We start from the raw sequence: 22375 nt of genomic DNA, 5'->3' as shown, positions 1-22375 counted from the left end.
ATATATGAAACAATAATAACGTAGCAGTGTATACATTAAATTCTATCATTCGATAAAACAAAATGTCAGAGAGTCAAGGTCACGTTACCGAGTGAACGATCGCGGCCGATGTTTAAATGCCGGATGCGTCGGATTTAACACAAACAACAGATTCAACTATGTTATGCAGCCATCTTTATTTACCAACTCACGTCTCTTACAATATGCAAATGAGATGTGACCCAGAGGTCAAGATACGTTTACTCAATACACTACAATCCCTCTTTTTCCCGGAACACTATATCACTCATTTAAACGAAAGTGTCCTGGAGGTTGATATAGTTCCTAGCACCTAATGTCTCTTGATATAATTGCATGTTAACTCATATAACAGTTTACGAACTCAAAATCTGGCATTGTTTCCAAATAACTACTAACTCTAATATAACAATAAACTTAAACTATTCTAGCAGGTCAGGGTGGACTACCAAAATCTACGTACAGCTGGGAGGATTATTCTGCCTCGTTTTCCATGCTGTTACCCTATCTATGTATCTCATTTAACAATTCAATAGTTCAATAACACAAATAGTCCTTTAAATACTTGGGTGCCTGAACTGTACGTTTTGCTCTATCTGGTGGTTCAGGTAAGGTTGCACCACTTTGACATTCAGAAGTTACATCACATGAATTATCAGTCTCTTTATCGCTTTGTTGAGTTTCAGCTTTATCACTATCAGACGGCTTAACATACTTTTTCACATGTGACGTGTTACGTTTGTATTTTACACCTGTTGGAGACTGGACAGTCACTTGGCTACCAATTTTGTCTATCACTTTGTATGGCATTTCCTCATATGGTGTGGATAATTTGTTTCTTTGCCTCTGGTGTAGTAATACTTTGTCTCCTGGCTGGATGCTACTTTCTCTTACATTTCGATGCGCATCCAGATAATCTTTTGATTTCTGTTTTAGTTCAGTGTCTCTATCTCTTATCATTCTGTCATCTTCTCTCAACCTGTTTTCTCCTGTTTCTGGAAGCTTTATTCTTAACTTTCTTTTGAACATTGCTTCGGCTGGGGACATTCCTGTTGTCGTGTGCGGTGTAGACCGATATGCTAGAAGGCACTTATTTAACTCCTTGTGCAGGTTGCGTTTCTGAAGCTGTGCTATCTTCAACACTTTCAAGAGAGATCTATTCTGTCTTTCTACCTCTCCATTTGCCTGAGGCCATAAGGGGGTTGTATGTTTATGTTTATGCAACACTCTTCTAGGTAGTTTTCAAACTCCTCTGAAATGAACTGAGGACCGTTGTCCAATTTCAAACCAATCGGATACCCATGTGAAGAAAAGTGAGCATCGATACGTTCGATTTTCTTCTCTGATGTTACAGTCTTCATGAAATCCACCTCAAAATATCTACTGTAATAATCAACAATAAAAAGTATGTATTCACCATTTAGTAGTGGCCCCAATAAATCTAATGCCACTTCTTGCCAAGGACCTGTAGGTAGTTGGGTAGGTATAATCGGTTCACTAACAGATGACTGTGTCACCAACTGACATTCATGGCAAGACTTGCATCTTAGCTCTGCATCTTGATCAATGCGTGGCCACCAAACTTTTGTACACAACCGTTGCTTCGTCTTTACGATTCTTTGGTGCCCCTCATGTCCCAAGTCAGAAGCCCGAGCATGCGTAAATGTTTGGAACTGCGCATGGGTGGAGCTGCGCATGCACGAGCCTCTGCTTCAAAATATCCGCCTAGACGGGTTGATTCATATTGTTCTGGTGTTTCGATTTTCACAGGATTTAACCCGTTTTAGTTTGAATAAAGGAAATGTAAGTCGATCGATAGTTTCTACCGATATCATGCTTGAGTTGTGTGAAGCGGATCGAAATATAATTTGGAAAATCGTGCTATTTTCGGGAAGTTTCGGTGTCATGGTGTCAACGCTTTCCTACCTTGTGTTATTATATGAGTAGTAGGGGAATTTACCGGCGACTGACTAACTATGCCGATCCCACTTTAGGTCATTTTTTATTATCCAGGAAACGTTCCGAGCGCCTGTGATTCGCCCCAGACCAGTTCGCCCCACAGTCAGTTCGCCCCAAAGTCGGTTCGCCCCAAGTTTACTGGTGTTCGTTTTCGCGGTTATGCGTGCAAGGAAATGTGGTTTTGAAATATTTTAAAAATTATACTAAAGTAAAGCCACATCGAAGGACGCTGATCGCCGCGATTCATGATTGTAGCATATCGCCCGAACCCGTGCTGTGCCGTGTGCTATGATCGCAGACTCGTTTGACCTATTAGTCCGTATGACACTCTCCGACCCGATAGATTTTATAATTGGCGTTCACAGGTCAAAGCAGCCAGCAATCTGTCCGTTCAGGCTTCGATGAGATCCGTAAACTGGACGAGCTTTGAATAGTTTATCGAAAGGTCGAATCGATCTTCAACGAACCGTTTCTCAAACATCGCCATCTTGGATTATTCTATTGAGCAATAGGGGTTGTGTCGGCTTGGCTAGTATATTATATCTGAAACCAGTGAGCTTCATGATGTTCCTACCAAACAGTGCTTTTACGTTCATTTATTATGTTTTCTTTCTTGCAGGTGACGTGTATGTACAATAATATCGTAACACGTAAACCAGAATCAATCATTGAGTTGTTGCGTGTCTTGGTTTTGTGTGTGTGGTGGGGTGTTTTTTTGTTTTGTTTTTTGGGTGTGTGGGGAGGGGGGGCAACAACCGGATTGCTAACTTTATTGGTTGTTCGAAAGTACGAGAATACATAACATCGAAGTGTACGATAATGTAACGATTATAAAATACATAACATTGGTTCATTCATGTTTGTAAGGCAAGCCAGGGGAGATAAGTCAATCGAAAAAGGGGCAAAAATTCGCTATCACAGCGCATGGCAAAAAAAAGGCAAAGTATCGCTATCACGACGCATATGGCACGACACCGGTTCGACTCTTCGGGCGATATGCTACAATCGCGGCGATCAGCCTCCTTCGATGTGGTTTTTACTTAAGTATAATTTTTAAAATATTTCAAAACCACATTTCCTTGCACGCATAACCGCGAAAACGAACACCAGTAAACTTGGGGCGAACCGACTTTGGGGCGAACTGGTCTGGGGCGAATGTGCATTGGGGCGAACTGACTGACCACCCCTTTCATCATTTCAGCAAATGTTAGTTCATGCGCTGGCATACCAAACATTGTACCAGATAATTTCTAAGCCAGACCTAAAATTAATGGGTCACATTTATTTGAATGATGTTGTCAAATCATGAAATTGGGCATTCCACACGTACCGATTCGTGTGGGATAACCATCTATGTGTAAACTTAAAGCCCTCTGCCGCCAATCTATCAATATTAGGTGTACGTATAGTGTCTTTTCCAAAACAAACAACGTCACCAATATGCGTTTTTGGATTTAGGATGGTTTATGGCAAATTTTACTCGATAGAATCCTGAAATCGAATTTAGAATACGTCTAGAATACATACAAATTGTCTTCAGTGATTACAACAATGTGTATTATGTTCGATTTGTTAATAATTGTTGGCCAAACTAATTGATTTTATCATTTTCCATGGTTATCACAATAATCAGTGGGATGTGTTCCAAATATAGTACAAAATATTGCTTGGTATAGCAGGAACAACACAGTTTTTCTCACTCATGCATGCAGCGGAAACCTTGGATGGAGCTTGTTTTCGGACAAATCCAGCAAACCTCAGGGTAATTGAAATATGTATTTTAGTCACCTTTGAGCAAAGATTGCCTGTGGATTGGTTTTGTGTATCATTAGCACACGGTCCTGGGCTTTGTAGGATCAGAGTTGTAAATGACTGGTGTATGATTTCCGGTTACCTCGTTGGGTGTTTTCATGTTTCAGCTATTGTGCATATAACATTCAATATAAATATTCACATAAGTATACATGTTACTACATACCTTACGTATATTGACGAACAAAATAATAAAACACAGCAGCCACTCTGCACACAGCTGATTGGGAACCAGAATGTTAATTCCACTGAACCTTAACATATTGAGCACAAAGATTACGTGTCACTCGACGTTACTGTGCTAATCTGGCATATGACATCAGATTGGCTAGTATATCAAGCACATGTAAGACTACACTCTGGCAGCTGGTAAGAAACACACTATCAGAAGGCTCTGGGAGAAGCAATACATTGACAAACACAAGGACATATCAACTCATGACGAAGCCTTTAGTTCGAGCAAATCTTGCAACGATCCACAGTCAAACCATGCAATGAATGCGTTTAAACTGTTATTCCTGTACGGCAACTTAGGTACCACAACCGTCAACAAAACACTGAATAAATTTGGGATAATTGGAAACCAATTAAACAGTTATGATATATATGTACTGGGAATAGTACATATATTTTAAACTGATGCAGAGGTATTTGTAGCTTCAACAATGTTTTTGAGACATAAAATAGATATGTTTCAAAATCAAGTATAAGTACAGGCAAATTACGAACATCTAAACACGCAACACACGAGATTCGTACATGCCATTGTAAGGGTATGCGCACCTTATACACTTTCCATAACATTTTAACAGTTTAAGTATTCACATAGAACATAACTCGTAATGCAAGATATCTTGTTGGGCAGATAATGTTACCTGTCGACTAATTAAATTCTATTCAAACTTCAAACGGCGAAATAGCATTTTTTAGATCTATCATAACGTTTGCGCAAGTGCAGAAGCCCAGTATGACATCTTTGACTCCTGAAAAGTCAATATGCAAATATGTCGACCGCCAAATGCGCGAATCTGATTGGCTGATAGGGCTATGAGGTATACTAAAATATAATACCGGTATTACATTACATGAAATGAAAACGTAATTTAATCTCTTGTTCAGCTTCAACAGCCAACCGAATCTAAATACTAAATACGACATAAGTCAAATACGGAGTGAAGACGACAGAATCTTGTCTCACTCACATATGCTACAATGAATATGCGATTAAAATGCATTTACGTGTAACGAGATATTTATAGAATAGATGGTTGCAATAATGTCAACGAACTGCAGTATTCTGTAATGATTGTTCTGTTTTGAAAGTTCATATGTTAAAAAATAAAATTATGTCAGACATGTATGTTCTGCAATAAATCACAAATTTGCTACATCTATTTATCACTGACAAACAGTGCACAAGTGTAAAACTAACGTCCAGCAAACAATTAAATGCAATGAATATACCTAACATTGTTGTGTCTAAGCATCACAAAATAATCATACTGGTTTGTCGCATTATATATTAAACTAATTGTACGTTTATACGTTTCAAAATGACAAAGAACCAGATATATCTACTCCATTTCCAAACATTGTTTGGGTATATATTAATTAATAAATTATATAGTTTAGAGGGCGGATACTACCTGGATACTACACGCCAATGTAGGCGTGTCTGCTTAGAAAATGTAACTGCATGGTGGGGTATTGTTTGAGATTATGTTAATTCAATAATTATTGTCGTCTGTGTGATATTCAGAGAATATATTTCACGAATAAATGTGCATGGTAAGTGTCGAGAAACGTTTCCTTCTCAAAACACTCCTACAAAACGTATGTCATACATGTATGAATCCTCTGAGCATGCCCAGACAATATAACTATAATTTTACTGGCGCAACACCATATCAAAGTTATACAACAGTATAGTCACTAACTACAACTATGAACAACATTGAAAATGGAATATACAAATTCATATAAGGTAAGTGTCACGCATGTATAATGCTGTATCATTTGTACAAGCAGGTCGTCTGCCACGAACGAACATCTACTGACCGAGACTTCCAGTGTAGATCCATTGCCGTATCCACTGTACTCACTCATGTCGAATGTCAGGTCTGGGACCGCCTGATCCAAAACAATACAATCGCCGTGTAATTTACTCGCCGATTATAATTAATATTTTCATATGGAAACATCAAGCCTCTGAAAGCTAGATACAAATATATTGTACAGTGTGGCCAATGGGTTTCATGTTACGCCTACTTGCATTTGCGTGAACGTTTCATGTGGCGTCATCAACAGACTATTCTAAAAGAAAATCAAAACAACGGATTCCAGTAACAATAGTATATTGCACGTGTAGCCTGTATGCACGGCCAGTATTAATGTCTAAGTGAGAGCAGCCTACACACAGACTAGTGAATTTTGCTTGGGATGAAGAAAGGGGAAGGGATTGGATTGAAACAAGCACTTGGCGAGCCAGTGAGAACAAAAGATTACTAAAGAAGAAAGTCATGGAGCGAATAAAACACTGAGAAAAATGACAAGGACAGACAAGCTGGCATATATGAAAGACTTAACAAAACACGCAGAAGAGGACTGGTATATAAAATCACCAACCTTGTCAGTGACAAATACAGCATAGCCACCGACACACCAATCACAAAAAAGCAAGGACGACTACTGACTACAGATGGATATAACATTTCAATGAAGTGCAGACAGATCACAACCAACAAGAGATGCAGATATACAAAAATCTACAGCTCCAGATAAAGAACACATCATGACGTCTATCAGATTCCCGCAAGAATGGATAAGCACCAAGTCAGGACAGCATCAGCCCAGAACTGTTCTAAATGGATCCAATGTTTGCTGCACAAGTTCTCAGTCACTACCTAGAACCATATTGAACAAAAAACAAATACCAGAAGACTTGAAAGAAGAAGTTAGTGTGATAATCAAAAGAAATGAGCAGTAAACTGTAACAACTGGAGAGGAATAAGCCTACTGTCAATTCCAAATAAGATCCTGGCAAAGATCATCATGAAGATTATATCAGGAGCAGTAGACCAAAAACTCAGGAAAGAACTCAGAAAAAGGGTGTATAGACCAGATCTTCATCTTACGGAATATCAAGCAGTGCACGTAGATTGGCCAAATGACCAAGCCAAGAGCAAACTAGTGAACTCAGGAATGTGTGTGTAAAGTAACATGTCTTTTATATGTTATAAATCACGTGATCCAAATTGATACATCACGTGACTGAAACACCTTTTATGATAGGACAGTGATTCAATACACCTGCATAGGTCTCCCAAAAATACATTGATAAAAAATATAAAAGTGATTTTAACACCTCCACATCGTGGCGAAATACTTTACTTTACGATAGCAATGTGAAGATACGCTTGATATTGTTTCAATACAAGCGTCACCCATGAGAATTCCGACAACGCCCATGATGAGTGTCCGTACAGCGATATGACAAATATTTCGTTCTGGATTGAACGAATTCAATTATCCACGTCTAACGTCATAGAACTTAAAGCTTCTGGTTAGTTAATAAAGTTAGTCATTATTGTATAATCTAATGATTTGACATCCTTGAAATGGCTTCACTTTTCTAATGCTAATTACGTGTATTTGAATCGAAGAAACCAAACATTTTATTCCGGGGTCAGGGCGTAAAACGCGTTATTGAATTTATTAAGGTAATCGAACTGAATGATTTGACCATAACAGTGTTAATCGACAGGGACTTGGAGTTAGAACATATCCGAATATGCAAATGAGTGATATGCAAATCATCTTTGTGCAGTTCAGAAGAGAAATATAGTCAGAAACTGAACTGAAAGTGATTAACTAATTAAAAGTTCATGGTCGAAAGTTCATGTCATGCAATCCCGCTGCTTAAAAATCAATTCTATCCCAATCCTCACAGTCTTCATCTATACACGAACAGAATGGGAAGCTGCAACATGGCTGTAACCATGGATACAGCGGTAACACGTTGAACAATTTAAACTGCTCTGTTACAGGTTCAATTGTATCTTCATGCTGTACAACTGCATGGTGTACTTTTGATATGATTTCCTTTATTTCGTTCTTGGTGGAATCTAGAGGATGGCGTTCACTTGGATCATGGGTTAGGTCATAGACCAGCGGTGGATCGTGATGATCTACGTGTTCACCATGGCAACGACATAGCCATGTATTGAAACATCCTTCTGTACCTGGTGTCAATTTCGGCGACGTAAATACCACTTTATATGATACATTACCTAGAAATAGATCAGATGATTAGATATTAAAATGTAGGTTTCTTTTATCTTTTCCCATTTATTTTTATTTTCAAGGTGAGTAATATGTAATGGTAAGTATGAAGATCAGTACGAAATGCAATGTTGCATACTTTTCGAATTTAATGTTTTCGTGGGATCCACCTGACAGTATATCAATCGGACTTTAGTGTATATACACGACCCTAATGATTACTACTTCTCATTTGTAAAATACAAATTAAAACGAACTAATTTCTAATCAAAGTAAAATACATTTTCAGATTGACAATGATACGAGAGGGGTTGTAAATTTTAGGGAAAAAACAACGTTTTGTTATATTGAGTAAGGGGTAACACAATGAACTCACGATGGTACATGTAAAACCTTGAGTTGAGCTCTGGCAGGATCAACGCTCCCTGCAGTATTCGTGATTGTCGTGTGACGTACAACATATTTAACATTTAATATTATATATTACTATTTCAAATCACAGTAAAATTACCAGTTTTGGGACGATGTGTAACACCGTGTATCCATGCTCCACAATAAATGAAAAGAAACTCATGTGGTGGCGCTTTGTCTTTGCCCGCTAAAAGTTTTGTGATATCAACTCCATCTATTGTTACATCACGTGGTATTTTCACTCCTGCCAACGATGCTAATGTCGGTGTTACGTCCATACTACTAGTTGGAACAGATATCTCAGATCCTTGTGGTATCAATGGTGGATATCGTGCTATGGTTGGTACACGAACACCGCCTTCCCATACCTGGGCTTTGCCTCCTGCGATAACATGAAATACGTTTCTGGCGGTAAGTGAGACAGTTTTGGGCTGTAATGTTGTCTTAGTTTGAGTATTAGTTACGTATATAGGCAACTCAAAGCATTCACTGCCATGTCATCTAGGTACACACATGCATCTCCTTGCTACACACAACCTCCAAAATAACTAACTGATCCAACCTACACTGTTCTGTAAACATGCAGTAGTTGGGTATATGTTCGCGTATATTTAAATAAAAAATATTCACGATACACAATACTGCTCACAAACTTCTAAATGATGAGTGGCTTAGCCACATTAAAATCGCCTTCCATCAACCCTTCAACATAAAATTATACATTTAACAGCATTTCTCTGCAAAATGTTTTAGTTCGTGTGTATTTGAAGACTAAATTTTTGCAGCTAGTAAAATAGGCAATTTAACAACGTGCCCAAAGACAGACAGAGAGACAACAATTTATCATTTTGCTATGTTTTTGAAGTAACTCGTTTAATGTGATATTTTCTACTTTTACATATTCATGAACATATCACCTTGACCTTACATGCATAATTATGTTCCTAGGTGGAAAGCCTCATGTATCCTGTTTACAGGGGCGTGCACTGATAATGGTATTACTGTAACACGGTCCCTTTGACTCTTTAAAATTGGCTCAACCTTATTTTACGCTGGTATTACTCACCTTTATATATGCCATTCCATCCTCCTTCTCGTTCACCTTCTCGCCCTGGTTCGATGGAAATTTCCTCAACATGACCGCCATGATCAGACATGAAATATACGAATGTATTTTTCGTCAGTTGAAGTTGATCTAACTTTGCAAGTACTCTACCAACACTCCAGTCCATTTCTTCTACATTGTCTCCATACTGTCCGTGTTTACTTACTCCAGTAAAGTTCTTGGATGTAAACAATGCAGTATGTACTTTCAGAAATGATAGGTACAATAGAAATGGACCTTCCTTATTTTCTTCAATGAATGATGTAGCATATTTCGTCAGGCGGAGAGTCATGTTTTGTAATCTGAAGGGCTGTTCAACAGTTTCATAGTTTTTGAGAAACACGCATACATATCGACGACTAAAGTGCGGAATGTTGTATGTCAGATATGCGATAATGGTCGCGAAAATTAGCATCAGCTTGAAAACCCCTGGTCCAATTTTGCCAAAATATCTTAGTAGACCAATGATGGTATATAGAGTAACATTCAATGTCGTCATATGCAAATAAAAATTATCCCATATTTTAATTAAGCTGATTCTACCATTTGGTATGTCTGCACATTCGTTCATATGTGTCAGTGGTGTACCATAGAAAAAGTCAAACCCTTGGTTCAGTGGATGAAATTCAAAATTACGACCAAAGCTAAAGCTGTGTAGTCCTAGATGCCATTTACCTGTGAGGATCAATCAGATGATACAATTGAAACACAAAATACACAATATAGCATGATGATGATGATGATGATCATGATGATGAAGAAGAAAAAATATTAAATATAAATACATATATTAATACACGCTATGTAATGGGTTCACAATCCTAAAACACAATACAATGTATCTTGGGTAGAATATTGTCATGTAAACTGTCATGAAGCGAACAATGCTGTGACCAAGCAGCAACAAATCGGTGAAAAGGTATGGTTAAAAAGCAATTACCACAAACAGTTCCTGGGACTTGCTGTCTCATCCCGTAATACTGAATGCATAATTTGAATAGCTAATGTCCCCAAACTATATATTGAAACAAGTCATGTACCTTTTGGACAAAGCCAATGCAACAGTATCTACTTATAATCAATAATAATTCAATATAATTGCTGATTGATTGACAATGCCACACAATATCTCAAATAAATGGTGTATCAATAACCACTCAAATAACTTACCAAGAACAGCGGTGGTGTAGCCTGCTTCTTTCAATAATTCTGCAAATGTTATCTCACTGGATGGCATACCACCAATAGCAGAGTTATAACCGAACATTGTGCCAGCTAATCGTGAAGCCAGACCTTAGTGGTAGAAGAAAATATTATTTAATACTGACTTTTCGTTTTGAATGATGTGTTAGTTTGAATCTGTGTTTCATGTTGTCTGTCTGTTTACGTGTACAATTTATTATTTCAACACAAATTGCAGTTATAAAGATTGAAATGTAACGAATGATTAAGTACGAAAACACATTCTTGTTTGATTTATTACTCACCCATGCGTATGGGATAACGTCCTGTCAGAAACGCAGCACGACTTGGTGTACAGGTAGGTGCTGGTACCATATTATGGTTCAACTTAACACCCTCTGCCGCCAATCTATCAATATTTGGTGTACGTATAGTGTCATTGCCAAAACAACCAACGTCACCAATACCAAGGTCGTCTACCATAATGATGACAAAATTGGGTTTATGTGTGACGTCATCAGCTGACACGAGTACCGAGAGGATAAGAACAAGTAATCCACTGACAATCATCTTCTGGTAAATTTTAAAAAATGAAAGAGGAGTATTTATTATACACTTATTCATTATTCATATTTATATTATTCAGAGGAGTATTCATTATTGTATATGATAACACATGTTTGTGAGGGTAATATCACGATTTGTTGCCTGCCCAAGGGATGGTATTCATGACCATAATATAGATGATGCCAGAGACGAAGGCGAGGGCATCATTAATATTATGGTCATGACTGTAGCGACGAGTGAGAGGCAATTGCTAGGCAACGGCGAGCATGTGCCCCTGGAGGTTTATACTCCTATGGGGCCTGTTGCAGGTCCCTCTGTGGATTCGTCCTCGCATGGCGCCAGGTTTGCCTACGAGATTTAGGCTTTGGTTGAGGACCTGTCGGACAAATTGCGTCCCTCACAAGTCGGGTATATCAAATGTAGGGGAGCAGGTTGCCTCCACTGCAGTTGCCCCTTGTTTTGGCAAGCTGGAAGAAGCACATCAGCAAATGATATTCGTGTGGGAGAGGGGAGCTGCTCGGCCATCAGTGGGGTATCTGATCACGGCGGGTGCAACCTTGGGCGGCCCCTCGGAGTCTGTTCTTCGTAACGACTCTGTGAGCCACGTCGTGGGGTGATGTGGGGAACAGTGGGAACGCTCAAACGGTGTTGATGGGCGGAAAATGGTGAGGAAATGTCATGCTTAACCTGTTCCACTGGACCAAGCACTACCCTATCAATGCAGTGTCTCATGCCCTGACCGGATTCCTCCCCCAACCTCGGTACCACGAATTTTTGGTTCAGTAGGACGGGCAAAGGGGGATGGCCACGTTCATGGAATATTTCGGCAGTTCAGTCGGAAACAATCCACGCCCTGAGAGCAGAGTGGCGAGTTGTGGCCAGCCCACTGGAATGCATTGTTTTGCGCCTCCAGCACACTGAAGTCTCAAAGGCGGAATGCACCAGCCTCCTAGACCAGCAGACACAACCATTGCTGGAACACCACACAGCTACGCGGGATATCCTGCAGTGTCATCTGGCTCTCGTGGCAGGGGCTGCCTCTGTACAGTAGGATGCGGTTTGGGTAGTTTTCACTGGGCGCTCCACCACCTCAGTTACGCAGACTGGACCTCCCCCACCCTCTTTCTTTTGAGGATGGAAGGAGCAGCCTCTGTGCTTAGGGATCCCAATGACCAGTTAGTACAGGTGAGACCCGCGAGCCAGTTTGGCTTCTGCCAAGGGACCCCAAAATGAGCTTTAATAGATGTGTATACTTAATTACGACTGCCCTGTATTTAACCATCTGGTTAGTTTTGTAACTCTCTTTATATAAAGGATGTACATTGACAATAAAGTTAGTCTGTATTGGTGATTGCTGCGTGCGTGTTTGTCGCTTTCTCTGGTCTGCAACCATGAAGCATTACATTGGCGACGAGGATTTGTGAACCTATTGTGCACAGAATTACTGTAATAGTCATGCTATGAACCAGAAAAGACCACACGATGAGACATTTTGCAATAGAAAGACCGTGCATAAAAAGTCATACTTGTCTCCCTAATTTGACTCTGAATATACCATCTGAATTTTATTATGGCAATGCAAGGCAGTTTCATGCTCGCTCAAATATCTCCCTTTGATGTCCACAGTGACCCTAGCACCCTTGCATCACGATGGAAAAGATGGATCTCTCGATCTGAAAATAGCTGTGTCGCGTGGAAAATTGAAGACCCAGTAAAAAAAGGGCTATGCTATTAGACAGGGGAGGAGAAGACATGTTTGAAGTCTCGGAAACACTGACTATGCCAACAAAACCAGAATATGATGACATTTACAAAAAGATTGTGAAAGCTTTAGAGGACTATTTCCACCCTAAGAAAAAATGAGATTTTTCAATTTCCACGAACATTTCAATATGCCCACAAAACAATTGATCAGTTTATTACACGTCTACGCAAACTTGTCAATAACTGTGGGATTGAAGACATGACAGCGAAGGAAGCTGAAATCAAACATTTATTAAGTTGAATGTGAATGATAATCCCCCTGAATTTATGTTAGACTCCGGTGCATCTTTTAATGTTTTAAACAGAAATGATTTCGGAATTATAAGTGAAACTGTAACCCTTGTGCCAACTAACAAAAATGTATTTACATATGGAAACCAACAGAAAGTAGATGTGCTAGGTACTGTTAACGATAATGGACTAACGTTGGCTCTACCTAAATGCAAGTTTTCAGTCCCAGAGATAGTATTTTTTGGCTTTGTGTTCGACAAAAACGGCATGCGTTGTGACAATAATCATATAAAATGTATTTGTGAGCTAAAACGACCAGAAAATGTTTCGGACGTCCGATTGTTTCTGGGAATGTTGGGTCTCCCATCCATGATGGTGCCACAATTTAGTACGTTGTCCGAACCAATTAGATCACTCGTGAAAATTGGGGTTCCATTTGTTTGGGGTAAAAGGCAAGAAGACTCGTTTATGGCCATTAAAAAGGCAATTTGTTCAGATATAATGCTTGGCTATTTTGATATAAATAAACAAACTACACTGACTGTTGGCGCAAGTCCGGTCGGCCTGGGTGCCATTTTGCGACAGGGAGATGCAATAATCAGCTGTGCGAGCACTTTCCGAAACGGAAAGCCGATACAGTTAGATTGAACGAGAAGCCTTGGCAATCGTTTGGGAAATGGAACATCACCGATTATATCTCGATGGTTCACCCGAATTTACCATTGAAACTGATCATAAACCATTAATTAGGATATTTGCTCGAAAGGAATTGCATAAAATGTCAAGTCAAATAGAAAGACGGGTGACCAAGGCCCAAAGATTTAGATTTAAACTAATCCATCATTCTGGAATAACTAATCCAAGCGATTATATATTGCGACACCCCCATTCTCTTAACCATCATAGTGGAAAAAGAACGACTGAACACGTTTCTTTCATTCGTAATCATGCCTTGTGCTGTAACGATGAAAGAAATTCAAATTGCGACTCAAAATGACAAAACTTTGATGTTTGTTATTCAATGTTTGCGGACCAATTGTTGGCATAAGGTACCACAAAATGTTAATAGAGAATTCGTGAAAATATTCAAACTAATTCAGGACGAATTGTGCTTTACGAACGGTGTGCTATTGCAGAAGGGCCACTGATCGTGATACCCGAATCAATTCAAAGTCAAATCATTTCTATTGCTCACGAGGGTCATTTGGGTGCCTCTAAAACCAAGGCATTGATGAGAGAAAAGGTTTGGTTTCCTGCAATGGATTCTTCGGTTGACAAAACCATATCAGATTGTTATGCCTGTCAGGTTAACATTGATATGAAAACAAAAGTACTATTGAAACCATCACAATTACATACAGTTTGGTCTCACGTCGCAACTGACATGTATGGCCCCTTGCCATCTGGCCAATATTTAGTTGTTGTAATGGTTGTATTTTGTAGGCAGTTCAAAATTGTTAATTATTCATTTGCATACTTTTCATTTGCATAAGCTTCGGTTGTTTGTTTCATTTCTCCACTGGGCATGATTCTTGTAGCCAATTCGCTTTGTTCTGTTTACATGCACTGTTTACATCGCACGCTGTTCGTGCCCAGTCATTTCTGTTCGGGTTATTTTCATTTTACTTTCTCGCTATGCCAAGAAGTAAGCGGCGCTCAACATGCTCTGGCTGCCAGCTCGATGTGGAAGCTCACACCTGGGGCAAGCACGGAAAATTCTGCACCGGTCCACCACCGGAGGAAGAGAATTGCCGTTCACCGAACAGCTCAACTGCCGTCCCTAAGTCGTCTCCTTTCACTTCAAAGCACCGACGTCACTCGCCCACAGTTTCACAGGATATTTTGACGAGTTTTCAGACGGGGATGAAGACGACCAAGCCGAGTTAGCTATTTTGCAGCACCGGAAACAATCCTTGTTGGCGAGAATCACTAAGCAAAAATTACAGGCGGAAATCTCTCAGCTAGAAATGGAATTCAAAAGTTGTTCCTTGAACACACATCCACCAACTACAGGCCTATCATCCACGCGCCAACAGGGCACATCGCCTTCTGATCACCAAATCTCTGACATTTCACTAGCAGATCTGCGCAAAATGACGAATCTCCGATCGCAGGTTGATCACGATTTGTCACCATACTTCAACGCCATTGGAGCGAACAAAGGACACAAGGCTGAGAACAAAGGACCAGCCGGTGAGTACATTATTCGCGAGAGTCTCGTTAATTCCCCAGGGCGTCACGCCGGGAAAAAGTTGCCTGGTTTGAAATCTCCAGAACAGTTTGTTCCATCATTCTTTTCTTCACATGAACTGAAATACGACGACTTATCACTCGAACAATTTCTACAGGGCTACACGCTCTTACTGCAGGACCCATCCATGCCCAAAGCAGAACAAAAGGGCCGGTTACGTCTCCTGCACGATTTGTTTGTTAAACTACCATTGTACAAATGGCCCATTGTCCGGAGCTATGCGGCAGTGGCTCGTTTAATCGATGTTAACAAACGTACATGGGACAGCGACTACTCAGACGTGAAAGAACTGTTTTTTGATTTCTCAGCCGGCAAGTTGAAATCAGTCACCCAGAAACGGACGACAAATAACGGCAACAGAAATACCTCCAACTCGGACGGCTCGCCCGTATTAGTGTGCACAGCTTTCAATGAGAAAGGTTCTTGCTCATTTGCTCATGCAAATTTAAACACATTTGCAATCATTGCTATGTTACTCGCAATCGTTTTAATAATCACAGCGAAAAGGACTGCAAACAGAAGTCAGGCACGTCCATGTCACCTCTGCACCGCGATAAACCAATCTCCTCGTGACTCCATGCGCAGCCCTCAGACACCAGGTTAACAACTTGTGACCTCCCCGTTAGATCAATGCCTATACACGTATCTCTGGACGATAGTGTTATCTCGCTCGATTTGGTTAGCAACAACATCACCGGGTCTGACCCAACACTTTCAGTCATCACACGTGTGTCAGGGGGCTCCACACCTACGCCACCAGCAGCTACATCACCGTTGTCACTTACGCACACGGCATTACCCAAGCTCAGCACCACAGTCTTCATCGATAATAACAAGTTCGAATCCCTCGCTATCGCCGGTCAGTCAACAACCACACTAACATCAAGCATGATCAAAGCGCCAACATCGCAGGCGGTCCTCAGCGACATCAACTTCGACCCCACACTTCATCACAACACAAGCAGGTCGAGGGCTACACACTCGTCATTGACATCATCATCAACAACAACTTCTCTATCATCAGCTGTTCATTCGCCATCGTCGCCAGTCCGATCTCTGTGCCGCCAGATCACATTATTTCTAACATTGACGGCAGTATTGCACAACATTACATTGATTTACATCGCAGAATCTCCACTTCAGGCCTTTATAACTTTCAAGGTTGTCGCATCCCGGTCTCTTCCGGTCTGAACATTCAGTCTTGGCGCCATCTTCTACGCAATTACAACAACGACATCTGCGACTTCTTAGAATTTGGTTTGCCCATCAACTACTCACGCGACTTTCTTCCTACTTTGCACGCAACGAATCACACCTCGGCTTTAAATTTCGCTGAGCACGTGGACAGTTTTCTGGAATCGGAGCTATCTTTCGGCGCATCCGTTGGGTCGTTCGACACTCCGCCATTGTCTCGCCCGCTCATTACCTCACCATTAATGACCGTGGCTAAGAAGGGCTCATCTTCCTGTCGCGTGGTTGTGGACTTAAGTTTTCCAGAAGGCTACTTGGTCAACGACGGCATCCCAGGGCACAGTTACATCGGGGATGATTACAAGCTCAGATATCCTACAGTTGACTCCACGTTAGATCGCATCCGTACACTTGGTTCCTGTTGCCTCCTTTACAAACGGGACCTCAGCAGGGCATACCGACAACTTCGCGTGGACCCGGGAGACTACCTTGGATTCTATTCTTGGAAAGGGAAATACTACTTTGACGTTTCACCACCTTTCGGGTTACGCACAGCGGCCTTAATGTGTCAACGTTCAACCAATGCAGTGCGTCACATCCTACGCAACCAAGGGCACGAGGTGATCAATTATATCGACGATTTTGGCGGAGCAGAGTCACCAATCAACGCGACTGTGGCTTTTGAGAGTCTAGGGAATCTGCTAAACGAGCTCGGCCTTCAAGAATCCGTGGCTAAAGCATGTGCTCCTGCTACTAGTATGACTTTTCTCGGTTCTGAATTTGACACAGACCATTGCTGTACTCGCCGCCAAACTCATTCAAATTCATGAAGAGCTATCCAACTGGGACAATCGCTCCTCTTGTTCCCGCACAGAATTACAAAGTCTCATCGGTCTCTTGTCCTATGTCTCGAATTGCGTTCGCCCGGGTCGCTTGTTTATTTCTTGCATGCTGTCCACGCTTCGCACATTCACTGCTAAACATTCCCGCACCCGTATCGATGCAGAGTTTCGCAAAGACCTCTTATGGTGGAAGACGTTTTTACAGGACTATAACGGCGTTTCTATCATACACACCCAACCTTGGTCCCCGCCAGACACTGTCGTGTGTACAGACGCATGCCTTTTAGGCTGCAGTGGCGTCTCAGTTACCCAGTTCTTCCGCTCTCCTTTCCCACAACACATCATCAACATGGGTTTGTCTATCAATGCATTGGAATTGCTTGCAGTCGTGGTCGTGGTCGCACTCAAGCTCTGGTCCCATACTTGGCGCGGGCTTCACTTGCAAATAACCTCGGACAACACTACAACATTTGCATTGATCAACTTTCATCGTACCCATTCAGATTTCGAACTCAGCTGTTTGCGGGAGATCACATACTTCCAAGCACGTTTCGAATTCAATCTCTGGGCTGTACACATCCCCGGTCGGAGCAATGTTGCGGACGCGCCAAGCCATTCACATATATCTGGCATTTACGAGTCTCGCGTGGAAGACTTACAGTCAAACTTTGGCATCTCAGAAGTCGTTGTACCTCAGGAAACGTTCCAGTTTATTCATCCTTGGTAACTTGTAGCATTTACTTTTTTCGCTTCTGCAGGTAGTCAAGCTCCGCTCGCCGCTCTGGACCACCAGGCGTCCCGCTCACTCCACTCAGCTTTTGCTTCCGGTTCATTGTGCAACATTACAACTCAATGGCATGCATTCTTCCTTTTCTGCCGTTTCTTTCGCATCCAGCCAGTTCCGGCCACAACACGAACAATTATTCGCTACACACAGTCCCTCGCCCGCTCGTTTTCATGCACAGCATCTATTCGCAACTACCTCGACGGTGTTCGGCTGCTGCATCTTTTCGTCACCGAGACCCCACCTTCACTCGACTCATTCGAACTGCGCCTTGTCCTCCGGGGAATACAGCGTATAACAGCACACCAGTCTCGCTGCATGTTGCCTATCACACCGAATATCCTTCTTCGAATTCATCGTCTCTTACGCTGTGGTTCGCTTTTCTCATCGCATTTTTTTCGTTCCTGCGTAAGTCCAACCTGGTGCCCCCTTCAGATACAGCTTTTGACGCCCGCATTCATCTCTCGCGGGGCAGCGTCGGATACAACACCGCAGGTTTGATCATTCGTATCACATGGTCCAAAACCATACAGTTCAGCGAACGGGTACTGCACATTCCCATCCTGGCTATCCCTGGCTCCGCCCTTTGCCCAGTATCAGCCTACAAGCAGATGGTGGACATGTTGCCAGCACCTTCAGAAGCTCCCCTGTTTCTTGCACCGTCATCTACCGGCAGACTGCATCCTTTGACCTACCAGTCTTTTGTTCGACATCTGCGATCATTGCTCAGCTCCACAGGGCTGGACCCAAACAGCTACTCCGGTCACAGCTTTCGTCATGGAGGTGCCTCCTTCGCATTTCAGTCGGGAGCAGACCCTGAAGCAATTAAAGCGCAAGGCGACTGGCACTCACAAGCTTACCTGCTCTACATGGAATTATCATTCGGTCGTCGCCTCAGGACGGCATCATGCATTCGCGCTGCTATCAAGTCTGGCCAAGTCGATCTGACACTTTGAACATTTGCTTTTGGCGGCTTTCATTTTTGGCCTTTTAATGCTGTATTTCGCTGTATGCCAGAAATGTAATTTTAGATTCAACAGAATAAAACTAACTTTTTATTTTCTTTTGCCGCCAATTCACTTGAGTCGGGTTCGTTCTTTGCCATTGAATAATTGTTGTATTTTGTAGGCAGTTCAAAATTGTTAATTATTCATTTGCATACTTTTCATTTGCATAAGCTTCGGTTGTTTGTTTCATTTCTCCACTGCGCATGATTCTTGTAGCCAATTCGCTTCGTTCTGTTTACATGCACTGTTTACATCGCACGCTGTTCGTGCCCAGTCATTTCTGTTCGGGTTATTTTCACCCACCCACCCACCCACCCGCTTTTCTATCATTTTGTATTAGTATCATGCTTTGTTTTGTTTCGTTCTTGTTTTTGAGTGCTATTTATCGTCTTGTCACAGTTCTGTTTTTGCCTTTTAATGCTGTATTTCGCTGTATGCCAGAAATGTAATTTTAGATTCAACAGAATAAAACTAACTTTTTATTTTCTTTTGCCACCAATTCGCTTGAGTCGGGTTCGTTCTTTGCCATTGAATAACTGACGAATATTCAAGGTTCCCGGAAATAGAAATAACAAACTCAACTAGCTCTAGTACTGTGATACCCAAACTTGATCGTATATTCACTTCATTTGGATATCCATCAAATCTGAAAAGTGACAACGGTCCCCCATATAATTCGAATGAATTTCAATTTTATTCGAAAGATTCAGGTTTCCATCACCAGAAATTAACACCAGAATTTGCCCGTGCGAACGGACTAGCAGAGAATTTCATGAAAAATTTAGGAAAGGTAGTCAGGTGCTCCTTAATTGAACGAAAAAACTGGAAGCTAGAAATTTTTAATGAATTATCGTGCAACTCCATATCCATCAACCGGCAAAAGTCCCGCCGAACTTTTATTCGGCCGTAAAATGAAAACAACGATGCCATCTCTTGACTATAATGCTGCTGATTGTATGGTCAAAGATAGACATAACCAGAGTATGACTAGAAATAAACTCTACCATATTTTTGTGAAAACAGATTATATAATTGTACATTGAGATAATTAAAACGAAAAAAAAAATTACAAAATGTGTATATTTAAAAACAGAATTACAGCTTCCACTTTCAACAAGGGGGATGGGTATATGTCATTACATTTGTTCATAATGCTATTAGCAGATACTCAAATCTAGTTTAGGGTTGCAATCAGTGATTAACCTTTGAAAGTGTTTCTATGAATTCAAATGGTTTAACTTTTAAGAGTGTATGAGTATATTTGTTGTCGAACTATTTGTTTTATGTGTAGTAGCGTAACATGAAACTCAATTGGAGATTACTGTCCCACAGCGGCCATGCAATTACAGAAACATGCATTGTTTTGTTTTTCTACAAACCAATAAGAAACAATATCTCTCCACATGATAATATCCTTGAATCATGGCTCATATCTTATGCATGCTGTACTGTAACTGCCAACACGTTTACGATATTGTAATTTGGGGTAATTTTGCAGTTACTGGAATGCAGTCATGCAGTTCATACACAGACCCTGGGATAAATTACCAGCCTATTTCAGTTTGAACCCTCCCACTTGTATCACAAGTTACTATGATTATAGCGCCACATCACATCGCCCGGGGGGGGGGGGTCATCAGGTGACCTGGTACCATCATCGTCCTGAAAATGCGGCAAAGATATTGTGGCCCTGTATATCATGTTATGCCAAAAGGTTGCACATTACAAAGACTTGATCCAGCTTGCAGTCATGCCTGTTATTTCTATTCATGGTGTTGAATGGCAGTACTCATCCATTACAATTTGCTTTTCCCTGGATATAACTTTCAGTAGTATACATATATCATTACAATTTGTCGTGTTGTTGTTGGCTAATACTCATTTTATCTTGCCTGGAATCGGGTCGCATTTAATAGCAGAGTGATGTTCACAACAGAGAGACTTTGAGGATACTATTACATATGGTACGCCTAGAAACGACTATTTATATGTCCATTCACGTTTGGGAGGTATACATGGACGATTGCTGTACTAGGTCATCTGTCGAGTGACCGTCAAATACAGTATGCATTGGGCCTGGGCACACTATGGGAGAGATGTGTGTCACTCATATTCTAATAGCTGTAATAGGCGGTATACATTGTGCTGTCTAGATTTAGGTAAACAAAAACATAGAGTCATACTTACTTTATACGTCAACACTTTGTGTTACTTCCACAGTCAGCTGACGTCTATGACCTAGCGTCTAGAAAAACCTCCCAGGTCGCATGCCAGGTTACTACCAAACCTTTAGTGTGTCGATTGGACGTTTGTGTGAACAAGGTCTACAAGATTCTCAAAAAGAATAAAGTTCACCCTGAAAGCTTCTTACAAGTCTTTTTTTGAAAAAATATTAAAATAGAGAAAACATATCTTGAATGAACAAAAAATCAAAATAATGTAAACTGACAAACATTGCATGCGCCCTCACCAGTACCGACGCGTAACTACTATCGAGTAACAAATATATATTTCTATTGATTAAGCCAATCAGAAATGACCTTATTTGAATAACAAGCAGATGACATTTGACTCCAATGAAACTTTATATTTATTATTTAATGTATTTCGCATTTTTATACCTAGCAGAATGGGCCATTCCAGTTTATATCTGCACCCCCCTGTTGATGAGCTTGTGTGTTTACTTCATACAGGGTATAATTTCCATGGGTGTATAAGTCATACAAAGTTTTATTTCCAAATCACCATTCACCATACAGTGATGGAAATCCAAAACTATAGTTCCTACTTATGGTGTTGATGAGTTCTTTTGTGTCACCATACAGAGTAGGATTTCCAAATATAACTCTCATCATACGCTAATTTACCAAGTTAAAAATTTTATATTTGATAATGGAAATCCAAACTAGTCCTGATTCACGGTGTTGATGAGCTCATTCGTGCCACCATCCTTATCTAATTTCAGTAATT

At 40.8% G+C, this 22375-nt stretch overlaps 2 protein-coding genes across 2 annotated transcripts; one reads left to right on the top strand and one right to left on the bottom strand.

The window, feature by feature from the left end:
* Positions 1 to 7352: 7352 nt before the first annotated feature.
* LOC100375374 (steryl-sulfatase-like) lies at positions 7353 to 21885 on the bottom strand. The gene is made up of 6 exons (XM_002735724.4): positions 21593 to 21885; positions 11074 to 11341; positions 10757 to 10879; positions 9548 to 10261; positions 8582 to 8863; positions 7353 to 8078 (listed from the first exon to the last, which is right to left on the bottom strand). The coding sequence occupies exons 2-6, from the start codon at positions 11336 to 11338 to the stop codon at positions 7708 to 7710; spliced, it is 1755 nt and encodes a 584-aa protein (XP_002735770.1). The 5' UTR covers positions 11339 to 11341; positions 21593 to 21885; the 3' UTR covers positions 7353 to 7707.
* Positions 17018 to 17602, top strand: LOC144353843 (uncharacterized). The gene has a single exon (XM_078010118.1). The coding sequence runs from the start codon at positions 17018 to 17020 to the stop codon at positions 17600 to 17602; it is 585 nt and encodes a 194-aa protein (XP_077866244.1).
* Positions 21886 to 22375: the final 490 nt, after the last annotated feature.

The sequence above is a fragment of the Saccoglossus kowalevskii genome, chromosome 2 (assembly GCF_978046115.1).
Source record: "Saccoglossus kowalevskii chromosome 2, keSacKowa6.1, whole genome shotgun sequence".
Lineage (NCBI taxonomy): Eukaryota > Metazoa > Hemichordata > Enteropneusta > Harrimaniidae > Saccoglossus > Saccoglossus kowalevskii.
This window is presented reverse-complemented; position numbering and strand designations above follow the sequence as displayed.